General features: G+C 41.4%; 1 protein-coding gene across 1 annotated transcript; it reads left to right on the top strand.

The window, feature by feature from the left end:
• The first annotated feature begins 9,696 nt into the window (after positions 1–9,696).
• On the top strand, positions 9,697–20,478 carry LOC147894595 (kinesin-like protein KIN-14D). The gene is made up of 17 exons (XM_087384427.1): positions 9,697–10,112; positions 10,479–10,760; positions 10,959–11,103; positions 11,296–11,405; positions 11,619–11,738; positions 11,845–12,048; positions 12,131–12,340; positions 12,434–12,508; positions 12,604–12,750; positions 12,876–13,023; positions 14,642–14,751; positions 18,350–18,511; positions 18,601–18,794; positions 18,880–18,961; positions 19,115–19,219; positions 19,538–19,642; positions 19,740–20,478. Exons 1-17 carry the CDS (start codon positions 10,053–10,055, stop codon positions 19,902–19,904), a joined length of 2,424 nt encoding a protein of 807 aa, XP_087240553.1. The 5' UTR covers positions 9,697–10,052; the 3' UTR covers positions 19,905–20,478.
• Positions 20,479–25,650: the final 5,172 nt, after the last annotated feature.

Raw genomic sequence — 25,650 nt, 5'->3', positions numbered from 1 at the left:
TAAATTTTTGGAGAGCATATACCATTCCCAATGCCTCTCTATGAGTAACACTATGATTCTGCTTTGCTCTTGCTAATCTTCTACTGGCATAATATATGGGTTTAAGCCGCCCTTTAACAAAGTTTTGCATTAACACTGCACCAATGGCCACATTCGAAGCATCTACAAAAATATGAAATGGTAACTTCCAATTAGGTGGCTTAAGAATTGGTGCCACAACTAGCATTTTCTTCAATAAAACAAAAGCCTTATGTTGCGTCTCCTCCCATTTATAAACCTCTCCCTTCCTGGTGTTTGCACCATAATTCACAACTTGGGCCTTGCAGATGTCCGGATTGACCACAATACGTTCACCCCTAGTTGGTTGACTATAGATGGTTGTGTCCCTGCCCCAGTATTTTGCATATAAAGAGGCAATCTTGTCCTATAATTCAGATTATACCAATAATTGGCACTCTCATGATTTCTTTTAACACAAAATTCACATTTAGGCTTCTCAGATGAAGTGGCTTCTGATAGCACCATGCTTTTCAAATGATGTTTGATCTTCTTCTCTAACTTCTCATCTCCTAAGGAAGATTTCACCTTTTTTCTTTGACTTAAGGCTCTCCTTGGATTTCCCTTTCTTTGATTGCTTCTTTCTTTTTCATTTTGTCTTCTCGTCTTCATTATCAAAAACATCTAAATCATCATCATCGAGCTCAAAATCTGTATCTTCATCTTCACTGTCTATGTCAAAGTCCTCATCTGACTGTATGTCCGAATCAAAATCCTCTCCATCCTTCCTTTTATTTTTCTTAGATTTTATTTTGGTCATGCCAAACCTTCATTCAACACATTGTGTAGCTGCTACCATATCATCAAAGTCATTAGCTCTTGCTAGGGTGTCCCTCCGACAACAACTACACAGACTACAAGTGAAGAGAAGGAGCCAAAGAACAAGACAACAACTACTACTACAATAATAACTCAACTCCAAGAAAGAGCAACAAGCAATACGACTTCATTCCACCTCAAACAGAGTCACAAATATGTCAAAGAGCTACACGACTTGAGGAGAGGCCAAGGAGGTAATCAGCAAGCAAAAAAGAATAAAAAAGAGCAATCCATCAATGCTCTGACCAGTAATCTGATAGTAGTTAGCATTGACAGACGATGAGCAAAGACTCCAAGCCATTGGAAGAAGCAAGCACGAAGCTGAAGAATCTTGCTACAACATATCCAAAGCACGATGGACAAGCTAAAATAGCTGTGAAGGTTTAAGGAATGTACTAAGCAACTATCTCAAGCAACAAGCTACAAACAAGGCAGAACAAAGTTTGACTCCACAATAGTCACTATCGATAGAGCAAAAGCTCTAAACAAGAATTAGAACAAAATCCAACAAGATTGGTGAATAACAACACCAACAATCACTATCTAGAAAATACATCAACAATCCGACTATTGTCTACAACTAGCAAGAGCATCAGAACACTAGACGAAAGGCAAGATCATTCCAACTTCTTTTATGTAGTTCATGGAGGCACTTCCAGTGAATGTCGAAAGAAACTGAAGGCCCACCATCACCAAGAACTTGTGTCAAGGCGAAGAAGCTTGATGAACAATGCTAAGTAGAGAAATTCTCAAGGAGAAGAGAGCTTGCAGAAGGATGGGACCTACAAAGAAGGAAAGAGAAGCTGCCACAAGTATAAGAAGCTAAGGAGCATAGCAATGTGTCAACAAGGAATCACAAACAATAGAGCACATGAAGAGAGCTCATAGATAAGCAAACAACTTTAGGAAGCAACTCGAGTAGTGAAGGTATGAGTGATGGCAACTAAGTTAGATCTTGAAGAATTTCATAAGTTAGCAAGAGAACCTTGAGAAAACTCCCCACTAAGCTAGAGAAGTTGTACATGACGGCACTTAAGAGAGTTGGGGCACCAGTGGGGTAAGAGCTATAGATTCTTGTAGCGATGGCCAAGAAATGGCCTATAGCTATGTAGAGAGCCTTGTGAGCCTCACATGCATAAGAATCTTTATTGTGACAAATAGGAGCTCGAACAAAAGTTGCACAAATAGGGAATTTCTTGGAAAAGCCAAGGCTAGGTTTCCTACAACAAAGGATCTATGTGTAGAAGAGGATAGTGTGGAAGCTCATAACAGTCGCAAGTAGGGTAGACATTTTACTTGCTATTCAAGTGATGGAGGAGCTCTTGAGGAGAGCTCAAGGTGGATAATTCTTGAGGTGGCACGACTATCATGGAGAAATACAAGTAAGGGGCAACAACTATGGAGCCATAAAGAGGAGGTTGAAGTTGGTACAAATGGAGAAGTGATTGGCCTCATGAGGTGATGCCTAGATGAGGCTGGAGCATGAAAGAAGAAGAAGGAGCAGAGAGTGGTGGAGTGTAGTAGAGATGCTCTTCATATACCTCCAAAGTATCACTAGGTTTTGCAAGCAATGGGGAATACAAAGAGAGCTTTCCTTGCCTAGAACATAGCAACAGAATGGAGTAGCAAAAAGGAAGAATCACACCATTGCTAATTGTGGAAGGAGTGTGATGCCAACAAAGGACATGCTTGATAAGTTTTAGACAGAAGCAATTTGCACAATGGTCGCTTATTTTTTAAACTAGTCCCCTAGTAATGCTTTATGTGATATGACACTAGGGGCAGCATGGAGTGGACATGAAACCAAATGTCCAAAATCTCAGAGTATCTGGATCACAGATGCACTGAGAGTGAAAATTTTGCACAACGGGGAGGGACTTTGTACTCAAATCATCACAAAGCGATTAGGACGCTCCATTTGTAGAGCAAGAGGCCCTCTTTGCATTGTTTTTATTTCTCCTCATATCTTGACAAATCTCCAAATTAGTTTCCAAGGCTCTCATCCTCTTTTTCAAGGTTTTTATTTTTTGGTGACCACTGGCATCAAACAATATCAAATTTTTGTGGGAGCATCACTTTTTGCTCAAAACTCTAAATTTAGAGCTTTCTAAATCAGATCAAATATCACATCTCTCTCTTCATTTTGCCTTGCTCAATTGGTTTCTTTGGGCAACTTGGTGGATAGTGGAATCAATCATCCAATTGTCAATGTGCACAAGCATGTGATTCATCACCAAGATGACATCAATGGGAGAATTTTGTGTGCCAAACACGCGTTTGATAGAAACAACTTCCACATTTGGAAATGCTGCATCAAGAATCTATTTGTTAGTAGGAAGTTTTGGACATTTGTGATGGAAAAGTGACACCTCTAGTGTAGAATGTCACACAAGTATAAAAGGATTCCTATGATGAGATAAATGTCAAAGCGATGGATATCTTTATGATATGCCTAAAGAATGTAGTGTTTGACCAAGTGATGCATTTGACAAATTAATTTGATGTGTGGACTATGCTAACGTCCATCTATGAGGGCAAGACATTGGTCACTTGCCTTAATTTCAAGACAAAGTTAGCAAGACTTCATATGGAAGAAGGTGATGCCTTGTTGGAGCATCTAAACAATATGAAGATCCTCAAGGATAGACTGACTGAGAATAGATTTCAAATGGGTCATCTAGAGTTTACCCCCATCCTACGAGAGCCTTACAGTAGTAGTCATTGCCAGAGGCATAGCTACCAAGTAGGATGAACTGATAAGCCTATTAATCCAACATGAGGATTGAAGAAAATGATTTTGGGAAATGACCATTTTGAAGGCATACTGGTGGCAAAGATGTGCAGAATGCAGCTCAAAGATGGGAAGCCTGGACAAGGATAACCTTGTAGGCAAACTTCTTTACATGAAGAATTGGTAGATCCTTAGACCTCTATATTCCCTTTATTGGCTTCCTAATTACTATGTGATCATGTTTTGTGCGTTGTTTCAAAATAGCAATTGTCCATTTCACCTATAATTCCTCCTTCACGTATCATTTTCTTCCTTTAAATACTGTTAAAAAGCCTTGGCTTGCTATTTTTCCAATTCAAGTTTCTCCATGTGTAATATCATTTATATGCTATAATTTTACAACTTTTTACTCTTTCTGCTTAAAAGATTAATAAATTACCTTTCGGTATTTTGAAAGACTTTATGGTGCTCAACTCCATCTTGTAGTATGTACATGTATTACCTATTCTCCTACGATGTGGCAAGTTTGGTGTATATTGAATATTGATCCATCTTCCATCTTTGCCAAGCTATAGTGTTTTTGTATTTTTATACCTACTTTTTGAAGATCTTTAAAATGACAAAATCTAGAGTTTCATGCAAGTATTGAAAGTCAGTGTTAACAATGTAGCCTAGGATATGTTAAAAAAAAACGATGCTTGTCCCCATAAGGACATGAGAATGTAACTGAGATGTAACTCTTGATGCAATATGTACGCAAAAAATGCCCAATAGTTATAGAAACAAGGAGACATCATTCAAAAGCAATAAACGAAATTGTGTTGAGAGTTGTTGTGCCATGATCACATGTAGAGCAAAGGTATGAGTAAAGGGCAAGCTGCCACATGGCATGGAGGAGATATCCCACATGTGAGCAAGCATATGGATGTAAGTAGCCTCACCTATAAAAGGGAGGTTCATTTGAAGTAATATCAATCAAGCACTTTGCACTATCTCTTTATGAGTCCAAGCGAATCTATCTTAGAACCTAATTGACTTGAGGTACATGTCATGAGCACTCTCTTCATCATGTTTGCACTGAGGTTGCATCCTCCTTAGATTAGTGTTGTATTAGGATGTTTTCTCAGTGACTAGGAGAGCTCGATCCCTAGATTTAACATGGTATCAGAGCGTAGGTTTAGCTCTCCTAGTTTAGCTCATTAGCAGTTCACTAGGATTGCTCCCATTCTTAGATTAGTTTCAGAGTGTTTCTCCATTTAGAGAGATATTTAGTGTTCTTCTTCTTCAAAAGAAAGAGAGAAAGTTTTCAGTTGCAAGAGAGAGAAGGGCAATTGTTGCTTGAGTGTTCTCTATTCTTTGATTATAAGGTTCCTTAAGTTTCAAAAGGTTCTATTTTGAGAGAGAGCCACAGAGGCAAAGTAAGACAAGAGGCGACTCAAAATCTGCGAGGCTCGTGGCTTCTCCATCAACTTGGTGATCAGTAGCAACAAGCTTCTTCTGAGATTTTTGGCCTGGGATACATCGGCGCTTTGGATTGCTCAAAACAGTGCTTCTGCCTAGCAAACCAGAATGAACTCTCCAAACGACTTGAACAAAATCAAGCCATGGGCAAGGACTACGGAGGAGCTGAACTGTAGAAGGTAATGCATTCACAAAATATTGTATTAGAGGAAGCTGAGGCTGTGGTCTTCTATTGATGATGCTCCCACAATGGTCAACACAAACGACTTGAACAAAATCAAGCCATGGGCAAGGACTACGGAGGAGCTGAACTGTAGAAGGTAATGCATTCACAAAATATTGTATTAGAGGAAGCTGAGGCTGTGGTCTTCTATTGATGATGCTCCCACAATGGTCAACACTAAGAGTATGGACATGTGGGCTAGCTATAAGCGACAACAACAGCTCTCTCTAGCCACACAAGAGAGATCTACAACACCTCTGGTGAGCACCTCGACTCCAACTAGAAGGATTGGCGGCCGTCACGAACAACTAGCGCAAGGCTCTACATCAACCTCAAGCTCGACTCCCTCACACAAGCCCTTCTCCAACAGTTGCCTCTATCGCTCCAAGTGAGAACCGGCTCCTTGCAAGTGACACAACTCCCTCTCCTCAGGCTAGCCGATGGACTGCATCTTCACCATAGCTTCACACTCAGGCCGGACAAGCTCTATCGACCAGCCGAGTAGAGCAACCCACGCAGCATCTACCTACCAACAACTAAGCAACCACACCACAAGAACCTCCATTGCCAGCAACGAGTCTACAACTCTGAAGATGCTTGCAATTGCCTTGCGCAGTAGTGAGATGATCTCCACCGCGTCACCGCTTCAATGCCATCACGGAGTGTTTTCTTCAAAGTCCAAGGTTTACAAGAAAAATGACACGTGGTAGATAGAGGTTAACTCACATAAGGTTAGATTAGTTTACAGACTTGACACGTGGCAGATAGCTTAGGTTAACATTTACCTTGGGTTAACTCTATGATTAGATAAAAATGACCATGGTTAAGTCTGTTTCCTTGGGTTAACTAAGCTGAAGTTAAAAGACTACCACATGGCATAGGGCCACATAAGCACATAGCCCCTGCCAAGCACAGTTTGGAATGCAACATGTGAACAGCCTATGCCACATCATCAAAAGCCTCTTCTTGATCAAAACTTCGACAAGTCGTAACTTGTAACCCAGGAGGAATTTGCACCCGCTCCAAAAAGGAAAAATGATCGTCTTTTTGAGCTCTGTGTCTATCAAGTCAGAATCATTGTATGCAATTAGACACTACCAATATTGAAAGAAATCAATTGGTAAGACCTTTGCAACAAATGGAAAAGTGACGCATAAATGCAAAAAGCATGCCAAAAGCACAAGTGCATGAGATGACCATAACAGAGAGCATGGCATCCACACAGAAAGCATCAAGGCACAACAAAGCATCATGTGTCAAGCTACGTCAAGAGAAGAAGCAAATGCAATTGACATGAAGCATTGAAAAGCAAAATTCTTGCCAACCTTGCCTATATTTTGTAAATCAAACCTGACCACCTAAGAGTGGCCATGTAGGCACCCAGGGGAGGATTTGATCTTGTAACTCACATCTGACCACCTTGCAGTAGCCAAAGGATCATGGCACCAAGGGGAGGTGTTGAGAGTTGTGGTGCCATGAGCACATGTAGAGAAAAGGTATGAGTAAAGGGCAAGCTACCACATGGCATGGAGGATATAACCCACATGTGAGCAAGCATATGGATGTAAATACCCTCACCTATAAAAGGGAGGTTCATTTGAAGTAATATCAATCAAGCACTTTGCACTATCTCAAGATTCTCTTTATGAGTCCAAGCTAATCTATCTTGGAACCTAATTGACTTGAGATACATGTCATGAGCACTCTCTTCATCATGTTTGCACTTAGGTTGCATCCTCCTTAGATTAGTGTTGTATTAGGATGTTTTCTCAGTGACTAGGAGAGCTTGATCCCTAGATTTAACAAATTGCTATACCCATAGCAATATGATGTAGCAATTTAACCTTATACAAGACAAACTTACTCCATCAATTCACAAACAAGAGGCACAAATTGAATAGAATAAAGAGAGCAATAATGCATTTAGTTGTAAATTATGTTTTTAAAAGGTCTAGGTTTGGCACCGATTCCCTCATGCAATTTCATCAACAAATTCTACAAATATGAATGGTGAAATACAAAAATAATCATCATGTTCAAATAGAGTTAGATTGGCAAAATACCCCCAAAAAATCATCATGTTCAAATAGTATTAGAATCATATCACACTCATTTGCCTAAAGATTGACTTATTAGCTTTATAGCTTGTCGTGCCCTATCGTCATGATTAAAAATAAGGAAAAGTAAAATGTTAAAAAGCAATGGGCATGCTTTAAAATTATGTTTTTAATTCCATCTAAATAGGTTGGACAATATCTACCACATATCTTCAAAAGTTTCAATTAGTACACCTAGTATACTAAAGGCATACTAGGTGTACCAAAAGCTCTCTTTTGCTTCAGTAAGGTAAAATACCACAATTAACAAAAATACTTTGACTATTACCTCTCTATTATTTTATTGAATGATATAATGCATAGCTATTTGCCAAAATATTAATCTAAGATATCTACCCTTCTGTTCATGCATGCACATGTGTGTGTGTGTGTGTGTGTGTGAAAGAGAGAGAGAGAGAGAGAGAGAGAGAGAGAGAGAGAGAGAGAGAGCATGCTCATGATGTCTTACCAAACTAAATGATGTTAATTTTGCAGCCACTACCATATGGGCACACCACCTAAACATATTTATATTCGTGAAAACACCTCTATCCTCTCTAATACAAGTAGCAACACTTTGCAAGAACAAAGCTTGCCACTTATGATGACATCTTTACATTTTGTAAATAAAAACTTTATCCCAAAAGATCCAAGAAAAAGTAGAGATCAATACCTAGAAACCATAACTTTAATATTATTATTATTATAAAATTAAATCAAGAAATTTGACTATGCCTCTCTACCTACATCCTTCTCTTCAAATCGATGTCTTGAGTTTTACACACCTCTCTTTGGATAGTAGAATGTCTTGTATAGAGTTCGTGTCCATTGGATGTGACATTCAATTATTACAATTGTTGGAACCCTCAAACTTCTTGTAGAAGTCTAGTAGGATAGTAAGGACATACACCTAGCAATTGACATGACTTTTATGGGGGAAGAATAAAAGGTAAAGATTGATACTGTACATGGTTAAAATGAAAGGAGAGTTGTATGAGAGCGACTAAAAAGACCAATGTAATGGTGTAACACTAATCAATGATATGAAATTTATTAATAACTCAACAAACGAATGCTAAGGATCAATTGAAGGTTTGTAATAAGTATGGAATCCTAATTGAAAATAATTATAGTACACTTTCAATGTTTGTTCCATTATAGTATAAAATGAGAAAGCTTTGAAACTACTACATGAAATTGATGTTTGTAATATAGTTATGTCTAGGTACTCTAGGCAAGTGAACCTTCTTAATCAAGGTTTTAGATAGTTGGTTGCTTTCGTTGTTGTCAATATTGGAGTGTGGAAAGGTTTTGAACACAATAAGGCTACCTTAAGTCAAGCTTTTAGATGGTTAGTTGCTTTCTTATGAACGTACATGTGTTTTTCTTTTAAATCGTCCTATGGATTGCATTAATCTAAAAGGTTTTCATGGGTGCTATTATACAAAGTAAGTGACGATAGGGACAATATAAATAGCAATAATATAGTAGGTTGCACATCATGATAGCATTTTAATTTTCTAACCCGCAAGATTTGCTATCAAAAAGCATGAGAGATGCTCTCAAAAAGCATGAGAGAGAGGTTAGGCCCTCTTTGTCTCAGGAATATAGGTTTTAACACACACACACACACAGGGGGGGTGGTTAAGGCATGTGTGGTTCTGATTGCATTCCGTTAAGAACGTATCATGCCGGATGTTATCGAAATTAGGGGAATGATGGCTATAACTATAAAGGTCCTATGGTAGTGAGATCCCTTTCACTTTTTGTGGCGAAATATATTGGTCGAACACATTCCGATTTGTGGGAAGGAGAAGGTATTGGCAATGTACTCCAAGTCGCCTAAAACCTCATAGATGGTTTGAGTTGGGTGGTAGCAATAACCATACAAGCCGTGATAGTTTGGAGGGGGATTCTAACTTCCTCGTGCCTACCTTTGAGGTCTGTTTGCATCCGTTGGGCAGCCAATTTCCTACTATTAGACATTCAATTGCCTTTCTTGCTTGAACTTTGCCAAAAGTGCTATATGTGACGCACACACAGAGTACAGCTGATTCTAGAGAGAGGTGGGGAAAATGAAGCTAGGGGAGAGGTCTGTAGTTCCAACAACTTGAAAAGGAACCAAGGATCCACCAACTAAAGGAAGGGTAAAGGTAAAGGAAAGCCATGGAGGTTGCACATGCACCCGATCTAGAAGAGTGAAGGCTACTCTTGTAGTCAACAAGCTTTAGGCATCCAAAAGGTGACCGTTGAGGTGCAATCTCCTCTTCTTTTGAAAAACGCACCCAAAAAAAAAAAAAAAAGGGGGACCAATTTTTTCTTTTCTCTTCAAACGGGAGCAACATACAAACGCACTCTCAACACTCCATAGCCAACATTTCCTCAGCAACGCTCCCCCATCGCCATAGCCACCAGCTTCACCTAGGTTTCTTCTCCATCATCGCCATAGCCACAGCAGCATCTCCATCGCCATAGCCCGCAGCTTCATCTCCTTCAGTTTCCCCTTCCATCTCTTTGTTTGCTTCTCACCTCGCAGGCTCTGCTCTCCACTGGAGGCAACGCAGGCCAGCGAGACAGAGGGAGAGAACAACGCCATGCGGCCTTAGCTTCGTCCCAACTTTCCCTTCGCCACTTCGAAGATTGATCCCCCCCCCCCCCCCGGAACATGAGACCAGCCACCATGCAACCTCGGCCTCCCGGCAGTGCGAAGAAAAGCCCTTTCAACGTAAGCTCGCTCTCTCTCTCTCTCTCTCTCTCTCTCTCTCATCCCTTTCTGCTTTTCCGCTTCAGCAAGCAGCGGCAGCAGCAGCGCTGCTCTGTTTCCAAGCCACAGATCACCAATTGCTGCAAATTTGTGGAGAAATGTGTCTCCTCTTTCCTTGCGTTGCACGGTTTTCAAAGCTTCTACCTTTTCCTTCTCCTCCGTCGGGTTGTTCTTTGTGTTTTTCACCTGCTCTCATGGATCGCCCTTGTGGCCGCTCGCTTCCTCTGGGATCTCTGTTTTGCGTCAAGGACACGGGTCGGACCTCTCCAGTGAACCCTTCCCAAGTCCCATCTCGGTCTTTGTCTGACAAAGCTAATGTTGTTTCAGAAAGAAAACCGTGAAGCTCCATCGGACAAGAAACGGAAGATTGGCAGAGATATATTTGGCGTCCGAGTGATGTCAGAGCCAAGGATACGAGTTCGCCAAGCTTTCTCAACCGTCAACGTCCGACAGGAAGTTGGTCTTATGGGAGATATAGATCAGTCTGCTACTCCAAGCCGTTCTGCAATAAGGACTTGCGATGATGGTAGTCCAATGGCAATGACGAAAGAAGAAATTGAGGCCTTGCTCAACATGAAGATGAAGGGGAAAAACAAGTTCGATTTCAAGGTATTGCTCCTTTGTCAAAAGGCTCAATTGTATGTGAATCGCATTGCTCTGTGCGCATGGCAGAGCATGTGGAGACGGTGTTCCAGTCTCTCAAAATACACAGTTAAGAGGACACGATTTTTCCGAGCAGGATTTCCATAGGAGGTAACAATTCATATCAGAGAAGCACTAAGAAAATATCGATTTTCTATCCTACAGGGCAAGTCTGAGCAGATGATGGAGTACATCAGGAAGCTCCGCAGTTGCATCCGTGGGTTTCAAGAATCAGAAGCTGCTTACATTCTTCAGAAGGAGCACCTTTACAATCAACTCCTTGACGAGAGAAGAGAACACAACCTTACTGGTTAGCTGCTCTCTGCGTACCATACTCCTGACTAGATTTCTTATATAGTAGAGGCTTGATGCTGATGTGCAATTGCTTGGAGAACACAACCTTACTGGTTAGCTGCTCTCTGCGCACCATACTCCTGACTAGATTTCTTATATAGTAAAGGCTTGATGCTGATGTGCAATTGCTTGCTATGCAAATTAACAGAAGATTTGCTGAGGAGTAAACAGGATGAGCTTGAGAGGGGCCTGTCGGAACTCAAATCCATGTGCGCAGCACTTGAAGATAAACACCATAAAACAGAAGCTCAGAAAGAGGTGCATACTGTTCTGCCCAACCCAGCCTTCTCCGTTCATGCTGCTTCAGAATAACGCGCACATGATGACATGTTAGTGGTAGTTGCTTTGACATTACCTGGGTCCTGCTTACATGTTCTGAAAGCTCACTTCTATGCATTTTCTTGTTTGAAACAAATGTGGGCAGTGCCATTGCTTGCGATGTCAGTTTACATGTGTCATTTGCCTTTACAGTGTCTGCTACTTGAACGGGAGAAAGATGCAGAAACCTTACAAGCAGCAAAAGAGGAGATTGCTTCTCTGAGGGAAGAGTCTGACAATTATCGCAAGGATTGCGATAGCGCAAACCAACAGGTGGTTTGAATTTCGGCCTTTCAATTGGTTTTGAACGGTCAGGAGCAACTGCCCTGTACAAGGAAGCTAAATCTACTTGATGGAGTCTTAATGCAACTGGATGCAGGTAGCTTCTCTGCAAGATATCAACAGGAGACTGCAAGAGTACAACACCAGTTTGCAGCTATATAACAGTAAGCTGCAAACAGATGCTGCAACCGCTGCAGAGACTATCACCAAAACACAGAAGGAAAAATCTGCCATGATGGAGACCCTTAGTAGCTTGAGAGGTCATTCTGCTGTACTTCAAGAACAGCTTAATCAGGCCAAGGTAGTAAGATACCATTGTTAGGCCTTTCCTTTATACCTGAGTTTGGTTAACCTAATGCCTGACATTGAAAGACATGCTACAGGCATCAATAGAAGAGGGGGCCAAGCAGAGAAAAACTTTAGTGGAGGAAGGAGAGGAACTTCGAGGAGAACTACAATGTGCACTAGAGGAAAAAGTGCAACAGGCAATTCAGCTAGAAGCATTAGCTGCAGAAAATGCTAGATATAAGGAGTGCACTGGGAAATCAGCTATCGAGCTGGAGCTTCTGAACTCCAAAGCTACAACATTGGAGGTTCCTATTTGTCACAGCTTCTTGTCTTCTATTCATTATTGTAGTGTCTGTGAGAAGCTTTTCCTAATTTGTGTCTTGACCTTTCCATTACAGGAGAGTTATGCCTCTCAAGCCGAACATATTAGTAGCCTTCAAAAGCAGTTGGAAATAGCTAATCAAAAGCTGCAGGTCAACCCTCTTTTCTCAATAGGCATGCTACTTTAATTTGACAGGTTTTTTTTTATATTCATAAATACAATGTGCTATGAAATGATTTTATACAGATGACAGAGACTACCATGGCACATCATAGGAGCGAGGGAGCAGAGCAGAAGTTTATAATAGATGAATTGCAAAATAGGTTGGCTGAAGCTGAGCTGAGGGTTCGTGAGGGTGAACTACTCCGAAGGAAATTACACAACACAATTCTGGTTTTACTCGTTTCTAAACCCTCATAATTTTGATGATGTGATTGAGCTTGGCGATTTCTACATGACCAATTTGTTATCATGTGCCACAAAATGCGATGTAAATTTCTTTTCGTATGCAATTGCAGGAGTTGAAAGGCAATGTAAGGGTCTTTTGCCGAGTTCGACCTTTATTGCCAGATGATGAAAGTTTTACAGGAGAAGAGCTTCCAGTTCTGCAATATCCAGCATCAACAGAGCTCCTTGGGCGTGGGATTGAACTTGTTCAGGCTCAAGGTGCACTCCATATTGCTGAGATGATTATTCTGACTTTTGCAAAAAAGCATGTGTGGAGTGTTGTTCCCTGAGGATGTGTTCAAGTCAGTATTTTCTTTTAGCATGTTTTGAAAAATGTCAAGACACAGCTCTTAAGAGTTGTCTTTCATGCAAAGTATTGCTGCAATGTGCATGGTTGCCATTTTTCATGCATTACCTCGTGCTTGTTTCTTTATCATGTTTTGAAAAATGTGGAATTTATCCCATATACAAGACACAGAACTCTTAAGAGTTGTCTTCCATGCAAAGTATTGCTGCAATGTGCATGGTTGCCATTTTTCATGCATTACCTCGTGCTTGTTGCTCGAGATAATGGCTTTTCTGAAGCCAAGTCTTTAATTTTGTGGTCTTCAGCATATCTGCATTCTTTTTTGCAAAGTACTTAAGCTTGCACAGTCCTGCTGTCGCTGCCTGCTGCATAAATATGCTACTTTCCACAATTGATCTGGTCTTTTTTATGATTTCTGTTAGTATCAGGGCACATATATTGTCCCTTTGATTCTAGTCACGATATCGGTGCTCTTTTAAACAAAATTACTATGCATATGCAGAAAAGAGTGAGATACAATTCAGTATATATGTCGTTTCAACATGAAGAGATGTTGGAAAATTTGGCCTTTGCACATTCATACAGCCTTAGGAGGGAGGAGGCTGGGCATTTTTTATTTGAGAGAAGGGAGAGGGAATGGTGTCTCAAATTATATCTTCTCAAGTGCTTTTGCTGAGTTCTTATTTGGTAGGCTAAGAAGGGAATTTACAAATGTATGTTCAATACCTGTTTAGCAAAGTTCATGTCAGTTCATCATGCGCATGTTGAGGCCTTTAAACAAACTTACTATGCAGATGCACAAATGCACTTGATGAAATTTAGTAGGGAATTCACCAAAAAATTGCCATCTTGTTTCAGCATGAAGTGATATTTGGACACTGATACAGCCTTAGGAGGTTGGGAGTACCGGACATACATGCTTTCTTTAAGAGAGGGTTCCTCTCTAAATATTGAGAGAGAGAGAGCGAGAGAGAGAGGTGCCTCATATTCATTCTCTTCTCAAGGTGCTTTTGTGGAATTCTTATTCAGTTGGTTAAGAAGGGAATTCACAAATGTGTGTTCACTATTCAATGCCGTCTTACGTGTACACATATCAAGGCTTTTTTAAACATCCTGCGATATAATTGCTTATCTAAGAGTATGACATAGTGCCTTGGAAGTCGGAATGAAAGGAAAATCGGCTGGTTTTTTTCTTCGTATCTTTTTCAAAATATCTACTTGTCTACAGTGGCTTTTATAAAGGGGCTCCCTTTCTGGAGAGAAAAGTAAGCCTTTTCAGTTTTTGTATGGTTAATTTTATGATTGGAGGGTGCTGTCTTATAGAGTGTTTGAAGAACAAGGGATAGTGCCTTTTCACCCACTTGGCATTGCTAATGGAAACAACACTGAGACTAGTTTTAAAATTGCAAATGCACATTTGCTTTGAAACAACAGTAGTTGGTTTCATTTTCTATGTGTTTGTCATTATTGACTCTAATTGATCTCATGCTAGTGCTAATATTTTTGAAACTTCTTCATTGGCCTTGCCAGGACAGAAGCATGCATTTACATTTGACAAAGTTTTTGGGCCAGAAGTTGGGCAAGAGGATGTATTTGTGGAGATATCTCAGCTTATTCAAAGTGCCCTTGATGGTTACAAGGTACACACTTCTTTCTAGAGAAAATATACGTTCTAGCAGACAAGCCTCTGTTCATGTGGCTTGATTTGATGTAGTATGATCACGGTTGTTTTAGCCATAATATGTATTTCATCATCCAATGACGTGTGCATGAGTCGTGCCTTTCACAGCCATAGGATGGGCTACCAACCAATCCAAGGGGTGCACGAAGCACGCTAAATGTGGACCATTCAATTACCCGCTCAATCCAACGATTGCCATTGAGGTTTCAAGTGCATGTAATGCACTCTGTACAAAGTATGGGCTCCTGTGAGAGGTCAAGACTGCACACACAGCAGCTGCTTGTGCTAAGCCACGCCACAGGGCAACTACGTGCATGATACGTGCCACATAGCTTAATCAAGACTGTGAATCAACAATTGCCCTTGGGGCCTTCACAAGCATTCAATGCACAGACTTTGAAATGAAGCATAGCCTTTAGATCTTCCATGATTCAATGGTCGTTGGGTTTGCCATGTGCGACTCCTCGTTATTACCCTATCCATTAATGATCCAAGGGCCACCATGTGTCACCCTCTTTAATACTCTATCCTTCGATCCAAGGGCCATGAAAGACCATACAACCTCCACTGTTGATCATGAAGAGTCGACTTGAATTACAGCCTAGACAAGTCGATAAGAATGGGAGGCCATTTTCCCTCCACACCTTTAGTTTTCCTATAAATTTCAAATGCTCTCCCCTTCCCATTGGTGCAAGAGACAAATGATCTACAGTGCGAATGGTATGATATGCATATAAAAGCACTTCCTATGCAACCTACCTCCCCTCTCTCTCTCTCTCTCTCACACACACACACACACACACACATCATTCTACGACTGTGCACACAGCCCCATGCAAGTGCATGCACATATGCGCAATTTCATAGAGTGGTGGAAGAATGTGTAGAGTATGTGGTGTGTAGAAACTTAAACTTGGAGAAGCTGAAACTAAGGGGGAAGAGGTGGGGAGGCATGTCTCTATCCTTGTATGATGGTGAGTACATAATGATGGATCATGTTGCAACATCTGGCAAGGTAGCAGGGGGACAAATGATCTACAGTGCGAATGGTATGATATGCATATAAAAGCACTTCCTATGCAACCTACCTCCCCTCTCTCTCTCTCTCTCTCACACACACACACACACACACACATCATTCTACGACTGTGCACACAGCCCCATGCAAGTGCATGCACATATGCGCAATTTCATAGAGTGGTGGAAGAATGTGTAGAGTATGTGGTGTGTAGAAACTTAAACTTGGAGAAGCTGAAACTAAGGGGGAAGAGGTGGGGAGGTATGTCTCTATCCCTGTATGATGGTGAGTACATAATGATGGATCATGTTGCAACATCTGGCAAGGTAGCAGGGTGGGAGCAGGGGGAGGTGTATGTCTCTGTGCGTGTATGATGGTGAGTACGTAATGTTTTACCCCTTCTCCTATGTGTAGATCATGTTGCAATTTTGGCAAGGTAGCCAGGCTAACAAACTTCAAAGCTTGTGGAATGCTAAACGTACTTGTCCAATGGTAGTAATATATAAGGGTAAAATGGCGATCTGTTGGCAAGGAGGGGAGTTCAAGTAGACGTATATACAACATGAAATTGAAAGCATTGAGTCTGTGGACTTTTTTTGGTAGAGTGGTGGAAGATCCTTTTGGGTGTGAGGAGACAACATAAATGCTAATCGAGTAGTTTTAGTAAAGGAACTTAAAGTCAATTGGAATGCCAAGTTTTGTGGAAGAGAGCTCTAACTAAGTGTTGGTATGGAGAAAATTTAGGAAACAAACTAACGGTCAACTATAATACTAGAGCTATAATTAATTATTGTTGTGCAGAAATTTTAGGGAAGTTGTAGAAGCTCATTGAAAAATCAAGTGATTCACTTGTATTATAGAGGACCTTGTCATGTATACCTTGGAACCTAGAAAAACTCCTCTTGGCCATTATTGGCAAGGAGGGGAGTGCAGGTCGAAATGTCAAGTTGGTGGAAAGCTTTCTTTAGTGAGATTTTGAACTCAATAGGTATTTATTATTGAATATATTTTTGGGTCTCATGAGGACATACGTTCAGCTAAGGGCATGTAATACCAAATAAGTTTTTTGAGAGCAGCAAGGAATAAATTGGGATACCATCTTTTGTGGAGGTGGACATCTTAGGATGTGGGAAGTGTTGGGAGATATTGGTGTAGGCCAAGGGTAGATGAAAAGGTACATGCCACTGATGCTATTCAATGAGTTGGTAGATTGGTACAAGGTTGAAGGGTAATTGGCCAACAGTGACAAAGGAGGGAGGTTTATGAAGTATATGAAGTAGAAAGCCAGCTTGGTGATAGAAATTGGAAGCATTGAGTTTGTGGCTTTTTAGAAGAGTGGTGGAAGATGAGGAGAGAACATAAGTGCTGAGTAGTTTTAGGAAAGGAGTCAAAAGTCAATTGAAAACTGGATGGATTCACTTGGATTATAGAGACCCTTGTCACGTATATGTTGGAATCTGCAAAAACTTCCCTTGTATATAGGATCCTTCCATAGAAACTGTAACACATGCAAGTTTGGATATTAAAAGAATTGCCCTTGCTCATAAAATGCCACCTTTTTTGTACTTGAGCTATGACGGGGTATTGTTGTGCATGTTTGGAATTTAAAAAAACTCGCCCTATATATGGAGTGTATCTACAGAAATTATATACTTTTTGTATATTATACATATATCAAAGTTAACCCCCTTGCTACGGAGCTATGATTGGGTATTGTTGTGGAGCAGTTTTAGGGGAAGAGAAAAAGTCAATTAGAAACTCAAAAGAACCCACCTTGCTCATAAAACCCCCTTTCCTTACATGCACGCAGTTGGTACGAATTGATGGGAAAGTGAAACCCCAGGGATTGGGGGTACGAATTGACAGGAAAGTGAATCCCCAGGGATTGCTGTACACGGTGTATGATAGATGATGCAATTGACAGGAAGTGTATTTCTGGGGATTGGGAATACCAAGTTCTATAGACTCTAGTTATATTGGGTTTCTGCTGTACATGGTGTATGATAGATGACACAATATGTAGAGAATTCTTGATATGGAAAGGAAACAAGAGAACTCTAGCTAATGTGGTGGGATTGAGTCTCTAGTAAAACTGTGATATCAGGTGTTGGCGTGGGGCCAGTGTAAATACATTGCTTATGTAGATGATGCAATATGTAAGAATTTTTTATGAACAGCTAAGCTGCTGGGAGGGCACGTAACATAGTCTTTAAAGAGGCTTCAGAAACCTAGATCCACATCAGAGTAAAACTGCTCCGGGATGAGGGTTCACTGTATATTGCTGTCCTTGCTGTTGGGAATATTAGAAAGGGTAACGGCTAAGACTAACAAAGAATGCCTCTTTCTGCTGATAGGGGAAACCTGTATGTATTATGACTTCATTGCATCTCCAGTTCGAGTAGGACTGCCCCCAATTCTATAGCACATGATGCAGAACTGAACCCCACAATTCACAAACTTTTTTTGCTACATATCCTGGTCTTTTTAGTGTCGTAGCACACACAAGCTGAGAGCACTGACACAATTAATGCGTATGCAGGTCTGCATTTTTGCATATGGACAGACTGGATCAGGGAAAACACATACCATGCTGGGTAATCCTGACGATCTGGAGCAGAAAGGAGTAATTCCAAGATCATTGGAACAAATTTTTAAATCTAGTCAAGCACTAAGTTCACAAGGATGGAGCTTCCAAATGCAGGTTTTCCAAAATTTGATCATTTGCTTTTAAATTTTTTAACCTGTAGGTGGTCTTTGCATACTTACCACCGATGTCATGGAACTATACAGGCATCCATGCTAGAGATCTACAATGAAACAATCCGTGATCTCCTAACTGTCAGTAGTAAGAACGAGACACCTGCAAAACAGTATGTTGTGAAGCATGACCAGAATGGAAATACTGTAGTGACCGATCTCACTCTGGTGGAAGTAACAAAATGGAAGGAGGTTTCATCTCTATTGCAGCGTGCTGCACAAAGCAGGTAACATTTTCACAGAGGCAACCAAGTTTTTTGGTTCTCAACTGTTTCCATAGACAATTATGATCAAGAGTTGTGGCTATGGCAGGGCAGTAGGCAAAACCCTTATGAATGAAGAGTCCTCCCGCAGTCACTGTGTATTTACACTTCGCATTTCCGGCTTCAATGAGGTTGTAACTATTGAGTCTCAAAGTCGATTAGTATTGTAATACCAAGATGTCCAAATTAAATTCTGCTTTGCCACTAAGTATAAGTGCAGCCTTAAATTAATGTGTTAGCTAGGATTTCTTACACACCAAATTTGCATGGTGCAAATGCTGCAGAGTACAGACCAACAGGTGCAAGGCATACTAAATTTAATTGACTTAGCTGGAAGTGAGAGGCTTTCTCGCAGTGGTTCCAGTGGGCATCGTCTCAAAGAAACACAGGTATTTTCATGCAATATGTGTTCTGGATGAATGACGAGGCAGTACAACGTGGCTGCAAGGGCTAACAATTTGTTTCTGGCTGCATAATCAGCACTGTGGGAGCAATCCTAGCCTTGTGATTTGTTTTGCAGTTTTGAGAGAAAATGGAGAGGAAGAAACTTTTTGGGCACAGCACAATGCAAGCACTTCACAAGAAAGCATGAGACCCACACTTTGCCACTCAAAAAAGCTACCACTCTGTGTGTGTGTGTGTGTGAGAGAGAGAGAGAGAGAGAGAGAGAGAGAGAGTAACATGCTGTCGAATTTTATGCACAACAGGCTATCAATAAAAGTCTTTCTAGCTTGGGGGACGTGATTCTGGCCATAGCTAACCGGGAACAACACATCCCCTACCGCAACTCAAAATTGACATATCTGCTACAAGTAGGTTCATGAGAAGGAGTGAGACATTGAAAGTACAGGCATTACAGTTTGCAGTGTTCTTTTCCCTCTCTGAATTGCATTACGTTGGTCCTTGCAGCCGTGCTTAGGTGGAGACTCAAAGACCCTTATGTTCGTCAATTTATCCCCGGATCCTAAGTCCGCCAACGAGTCTTTGTGCTCATTACGGTTTGCAGCAAAGGTGAACGCCTGCGAGATAGGAGTGCCCAGGCGAAATACTCATACTCGTTTGAGCTACAGCTAAAAGTAAGAAGGGTGTTTCTGTTTCATACCTGCTACTACGTACAAAGCGCTGGAGCTTTTTAATCAGGCACCTCTATGGTGGGCAGCTGCGTCTCTATAGGGACGCTGTGTTACCATCCAACGAATTGCATAGTGCCTCCCCGGCACGAGCCCATAATGGTGCATGTAGAGAGAAGCATGTATAAGCAAATACCGGTCCGTTGAGAGCTTTGTGGCGTACTTAAAAAGTGCTGTGTACCTGCAGTAGCTCTGCGAAAGAGAGTACCAAGTACTACTACCAACTTATCAAGTAGCGGTAGCGCTACTTTCAATTGATGATGGTTGATAAATGTAACTAGAGTTTTTTCAAAAGTAAATTGTTGACGATCATCCAAGTATTTTCCCGATTTGAGTACGGAGGATGTAGTAGATAAGAATGTTGCATCTTGACTTAAGGGATTTATATTTCATGAGAGATGGATGGCAAGGAAAAATTCATGTATAATTGTCAAATGCCATCCTATCCTTGATAATGCATGCATAGCTTATCCTCTACTTTTGAAAACTCGTAAAAAGTTTCTCCTATCAAATTTCATGTCTCCAAAAATTCAATAGTGTTGCTCCTATTAGCCCTTGAGGGATGAGCGCAATTGTTATATCCCTCTGACTAATACTACTACAAATTGTTAAGAAATGTATTTGTTACTCAATGAAGGTTTTGAGCTATAGTAGTATAGATTGTTAAAAAATGCATTGGTTAGTAAGTTGTTTGACCTTCTTGTCTTATCATACTATTCTTTAAGGAGGGGTTTCACATGGAAGAAGCTAAGATATTCCCCGTGGACAAAATTTCAGGTTCGACAGCTTTGGGGGAGCTTCAGAGAGGGTGGGAAAAGGTTCAGGAGGTGCGACTCCGCACAATAGAGCATTGGACAGCAGCCAGAGCAGTGGACAAATAACGGGTAGAAGCTAATCTATTCCCCGTGGACAAAATTTGAGGTTCGAGAGCTTTGGGGGAGCTTAAGAGAGGTTCAGGAGGTGCAACTCCGTGCAAGGGATCGTGACAGAAGGCATAGAGCATTGGAGAGCAGCCAGAGCAGTGAACAAATAACGGATAGAAGCTAAGATATTCCCTGTGGATAAAATTTGAGGTTCGAGAGCTTTGGGGAAGCTTCAGAGAGGGTGGGAAAAGGTTCAGGAGGTGCGACTCCATTATAGAAGTTATAGAAGACATAGAGCATTGGACAATAGCCAGAGCAGTGAACAAATAACGGATAGAAGTCACGAGACCCTAAATTCACGAAACACATGGCGGTGGTGGATTCATGAGCTACGGAGGCCATGTAGAGCAACCACAGTGACTGTCACATGGACAGAGCAACGATTCAATGGTCTACAAAAGGCGCAGAGACTTGTGACAGTTCGCAGATAGAAGCATGGGCCTCGTAGTAGACTACACTTGATTGGAATATATAACTAACATTTTAATGGAGGATTGCCACCCATGTTTTTGTGGATCGTCAGCACTCGGGGTCTTGTGAAGACAACTGCACTTTAGACACACCAGCAAGCCAAGTCCACAAGGTGGTCGAGCAACGGGTGATGCGGTTTAGCATATGTCGTGGGTGTCATCATATGACGACGCATGCCACATGGCCACACAGCATATGCACGGTCAGTGAGGGAGGAGGGGACCAGTTGAGAGAGAGAGAGAGAATAACCTTGCATATACAACATGATCATGTCCACCCCTTTTTAGAACATTGCAATCACTTATCAATGGTCATACCAACTTAGGCCCACAATAGCATCGAATGCGTCCATTGTAAACACAAGGAAGACTAGCTTGGCCTTCTAGTCGAAGGCCACTTTCACCACGGAGTCCTTTCCCTAGGCAAAGGACACATCCATGTCTTTTAACTCCGTGGTTCAGATCTTCAACCTCCTGGCCATTTTCGACATCATGAAGTTGTGGGTAGCACCAAAGTCAACCATCACTCCTTGTTCCCCATTGTTGAGGACCCGTCTAGACCGGTCTAGATAGACATTGGCAATGATAGGCACTTGAGTTGCTAGGAGGTTTGGCAAAGCCCGTAGATACCCCAAAACAATCCTTGAATCCACCTTGCCTGTTAGAGCAATACCCCACCTTGGGCTCTTTGATTCCCCAGTCTCGAACATCTATGATTTGAAGGGATTCCCCATATCCTTCACTTTCTTCACCAGCCTAGGCTCTACATTAAAGCTATTTGTGACTTGGCAAATCCATGTTGCCTGTTAGAGCAATCCTTGAAATTTTGATTTTTGCTACAACCAAAACAACCCCCCAGCTAGGCCAGTTGATCGATTGTTTGATGATCCCACCCTTGTCCAAGAGTTGGTCCACTTTGCATAGGCAATCGCAACACCATTGTGCCTCTTCTCTTAGTCCCAACTAAATTCAAAGCTGCACTTCTCATTCTGGTGCTCGCTTCCTCGGTATCAACTCGAGGTGGAGGTTTATTCCACCAATCACCCCCACTAGCAAATCCAAACTTTCCTTGTTGTGCCTGAACCCACCTTCTGTCAATGCGAACCATCTTTTCAACCATTCGCGTGGCATCTAGGAAATCTTCTGGATCTTGTCTCTCAACTTCTCATTGAGTGCAATTGTGCAAGTCGAATAGAATGCCATGTAGTCTATCATCAAGGTGCATGGCTTTGATCTAGACCATGAGGCGTCAATACTTATGAATATACTCTTTTACTTTACCATCAGCCACTTTGAGATTTTGCCATTCTTCTCGAGTGTGGAACTTTTCATTCTTCAGCACAAAGTAGGACTTCATTTTTGCCTTCAATTGGCACCACGATTCTACCTCCCCATCCTCTATGGAGAGAAGCCAGTTGTAGCCGTCACCACTCAATTGGGGTATTGCTACCTCAAGTGATGTTTTGCCAACAAATTTGCCATCCCCAGATTATCATCCATATCTCATAATCATTTGTATCAAGGACTCTCTCTCACCTGAGTACTTCTCAGGGAGTTGCAACTTGTACTTTTTGAGCTCACTATTTTGAGTTCTGACATCGCCATCCTCATCCTCGTCACCATCCTCAACCTCCTGTCATCAAGCTCATCCCTTTTCTTGTTTGGGTCTTGGGTCATCATTATATTATACATGGATGTGACCATGGTGGTCATATTCCTGATTTCAGTTTTCATTCTCTAACCTTCCTTTTCAAATTCGTTCTTGGGCACACATCCATGTCCCTCTCTCCTCCCTCCCTCCGTATCACCCTCCACAAGTTCTTTCAATCGGCTCCCTCCCTCCTTCACGGTTCGTTCAGCCGCTTGTTAGCTGTGTCTGTCTCTCGCGTTTAGCTTCTTCTCCATCTCAACTCACACAATTGCGTTTAACTCCTCTGTTTAGCCATTGTTTTGTTGTTTGACTTCGTTGTCATCATTGTCATCGTTATCGTCTGTGTGTTGGGTGGGGGGCATCTCTCTATTCTCCGTCACTAGCCGCCTACCAATTTGAGCCACCATTGTTATCCTTAGCTTAGCTAAGCTTCTAAGGTTCTCAACCCTAACTTCGAGTTGAGCTGGACTACCAGCCCAACCCAGGGGCTAGTCCAAACAAGGGGGTACGTTATCAACAGAGGCCACCATGGAACCCAAGGTCAAGACCTTCGCCTTGTCAACCAACAAGGTCACTTACTTGACCATTGCATCCCTCCCCTTATGCGAATATTTATCTGAAGCGAAGGATCATTTTAGACCTGTAGGAATAGATTTATTACTTGCAACAAGAAGTACAAGAGATCAAGCTCCAACTTGCAACTCTCAGAAGGAAGGTACAAGACATGAAGAGCAATGGAAAACCAAAATTTATGGCAGAAGTATTACACAAGTGAAGCGTATCTCCACCAGCACCACAGCTCATCTCCACGGTTAAGGAAATGATCTTTCAAAGGAGAGATGATTGTTGATGTTCGATAAAAAGGTAGATAGCGCTGAATCCAGAGTGCATAATAGAATGATTTTATGCATCAGGGGGTTGAAAGAGGAGTGCCTTCATGATGATGAGTAATATTCCATAGAAGACATTATCACTTACCTCAAGACAAAAATACTAAAAATTGAATGGGACCAGAATGATAATGCAATATAAGCCAAAACGGAACACAAGCACATGTCTACTTCAGAGGGAGGGCTGCAAGAGTTAATATCCTTAGACAAACACATAAACAGAGGGGTACATCTGAGGAGCTCACTCCAATTCAACTCAAACAAAGGAATAGTGCTCATCAAAGTGAGGGAAGCACGTAAAGCAGGCAAATGCCAATTAGGAAAAAGCGGAGCTCATTTTGGGGTCCTGTAAGAAATTCGTGATTTTCTAATTTTCTTGGTTCAAAATCAAAATTTTCTAGAGTGAGAAGCACAAATTTATATGGCCAAGCATTCGAATGGAGATATAAATTATGAAACAAATAAGTTGACATTTTGAAATTCCCACTCAAGCATTCTTTAGTGTGTCATAAATGCTATGTCCAAGGACCCAAATGCTTTTTTTTTACCATTTTGGTGTAGAATTGGTGGTTTTAGCATCACTATTGTGTTTGAAGTAGGTGAAAACTCCCAAAATGACTTTTAAATCACTAAATTTGGCCTCCCTGAGGGGTCAGAATGACCAAAACAAGCACCTTATAGGATTGTGCTTAAGAAAGCGATTTGGGCACTGGCCCCAAGTCAGGCACCTGATTCGATCATTTTGAACTCTCCAGGATGACATTTATGACACTAAAAAACGATCGAGCGGGAACTTCAAAATGTCAGTGTATCTATTTCGGCATTTGGTGTAACATTTATGACACACTAGAAAACATGAGCGGGAACTTCAAAATGTGTGTAACAAGCGTCTCTAGAGAGATAAAGTCTATTTTTTTGAAAAAAGAAAAGCATTTCCAACGTAATGTTGGCCTCTCTCTCATTAAAGGATCTCTATTTTTTGTCTAACGTAAAAGGTCCCAAAATGAACTCCGTTTTTTCCTAATGGGGCGTGTATCAAGATGGGAAAGCTTTGATTAAGGATTTCAAATCCAAACCCAAAGACTCTCAGTCTTGAATTGATGTAATGAAGGCCACTTTATGGTAAGACTAGAAACATAGCTGTGCACTTAAAATAACTTCGAGCTGAGATGACATGTGCACTCCTCAACTCTCTGATTCCCAGAGATGTAATAGCTACTCTTTTTTTATGTGTACTTTGTCTCATAGGTCCGTGAGGCCTCCCGAAGATGTTAATAGAGCTTTCTTTTCTTTCTTTCTCATCTCATCAACCTCTAGCTTTGGCTCAGGAAGCGCACCCTCTTCCCTCCTTCATTGAGGGACCCTTCAGCCTCGAGCTGCTTTCCCTTTCTCTTGCATTCATGAGCTTGTTTACCCCTTTCCACCCATCCTTCACGTGGCTTACGAAGATCCAACTACGGCATCCTGATCTACTTTCTTCGTACCTTCCAACCACCTAGATTTTCCCTAGCATCTAGAGACTCTTGTCTTTCCACAACGAGTAGCTCCTAGACTAGCTATGATACCAAGTTTTACGTGAGCGGTCCACACTTTGAGAAATATCCCACTTCTAGCCCGCCCTGGGCTTTCCTCAAAATAGCTTCCAAACACAAATCAAACACAAATCAACAAGGGTCGCTTGAAAACCAAACCTTATAGAGCTCGTTGCACTAGTTCAAGAAAGGCGTCAATCCAATATCGCACGTGAAAGTATGCT

Source organism: Dipteris shenzhenensis, chromosome 14, assembly GCF_047967505.1.
Source record: "Dipteris shenzhenensis isolate YYH24624 ecotype China chromosome 14, Dip_SZ_1.0, whole genome shotgun sequence".
Taxonomy (NCBI): domain Eukaryota; kingdom Viridiplantae; phylum Streptophyta; class Polypodiopsida; order Gleicheniales; family Dipteridaceae; genus Dipteris; species Dipteris shenzhenensis.
Note: the sequence above shows the minus strand (reverse complement) of the source record. Positions and strands in the feature narration are given on the sequence as shown.

Excerpts from the sequence above, each read along its gene's own strand:
- LOC147894595 (XM_087384427.1), top strand. The coding sequence starts at position 10,053 with ATGAGACCAGCCACCATGCAACCTCGGCCTCCCGGCAGTGCGAAGAAA. Across the intron at positions 14,752-18,349 it reads GTGCCCTTGATGGTTACAAG|GTCTGCATTTTTGCATATGG; the intron begins GTACACACTTCT and ends ATGCGTATGCAG. Across the intron at positions 18,962-19,114 it reads GCATTTCCGGCTTCAATGAG|AGTACAGACCAACAGGTGCA; the intron begins GTTGTAACTATT and ends CAAATGCTGCAG.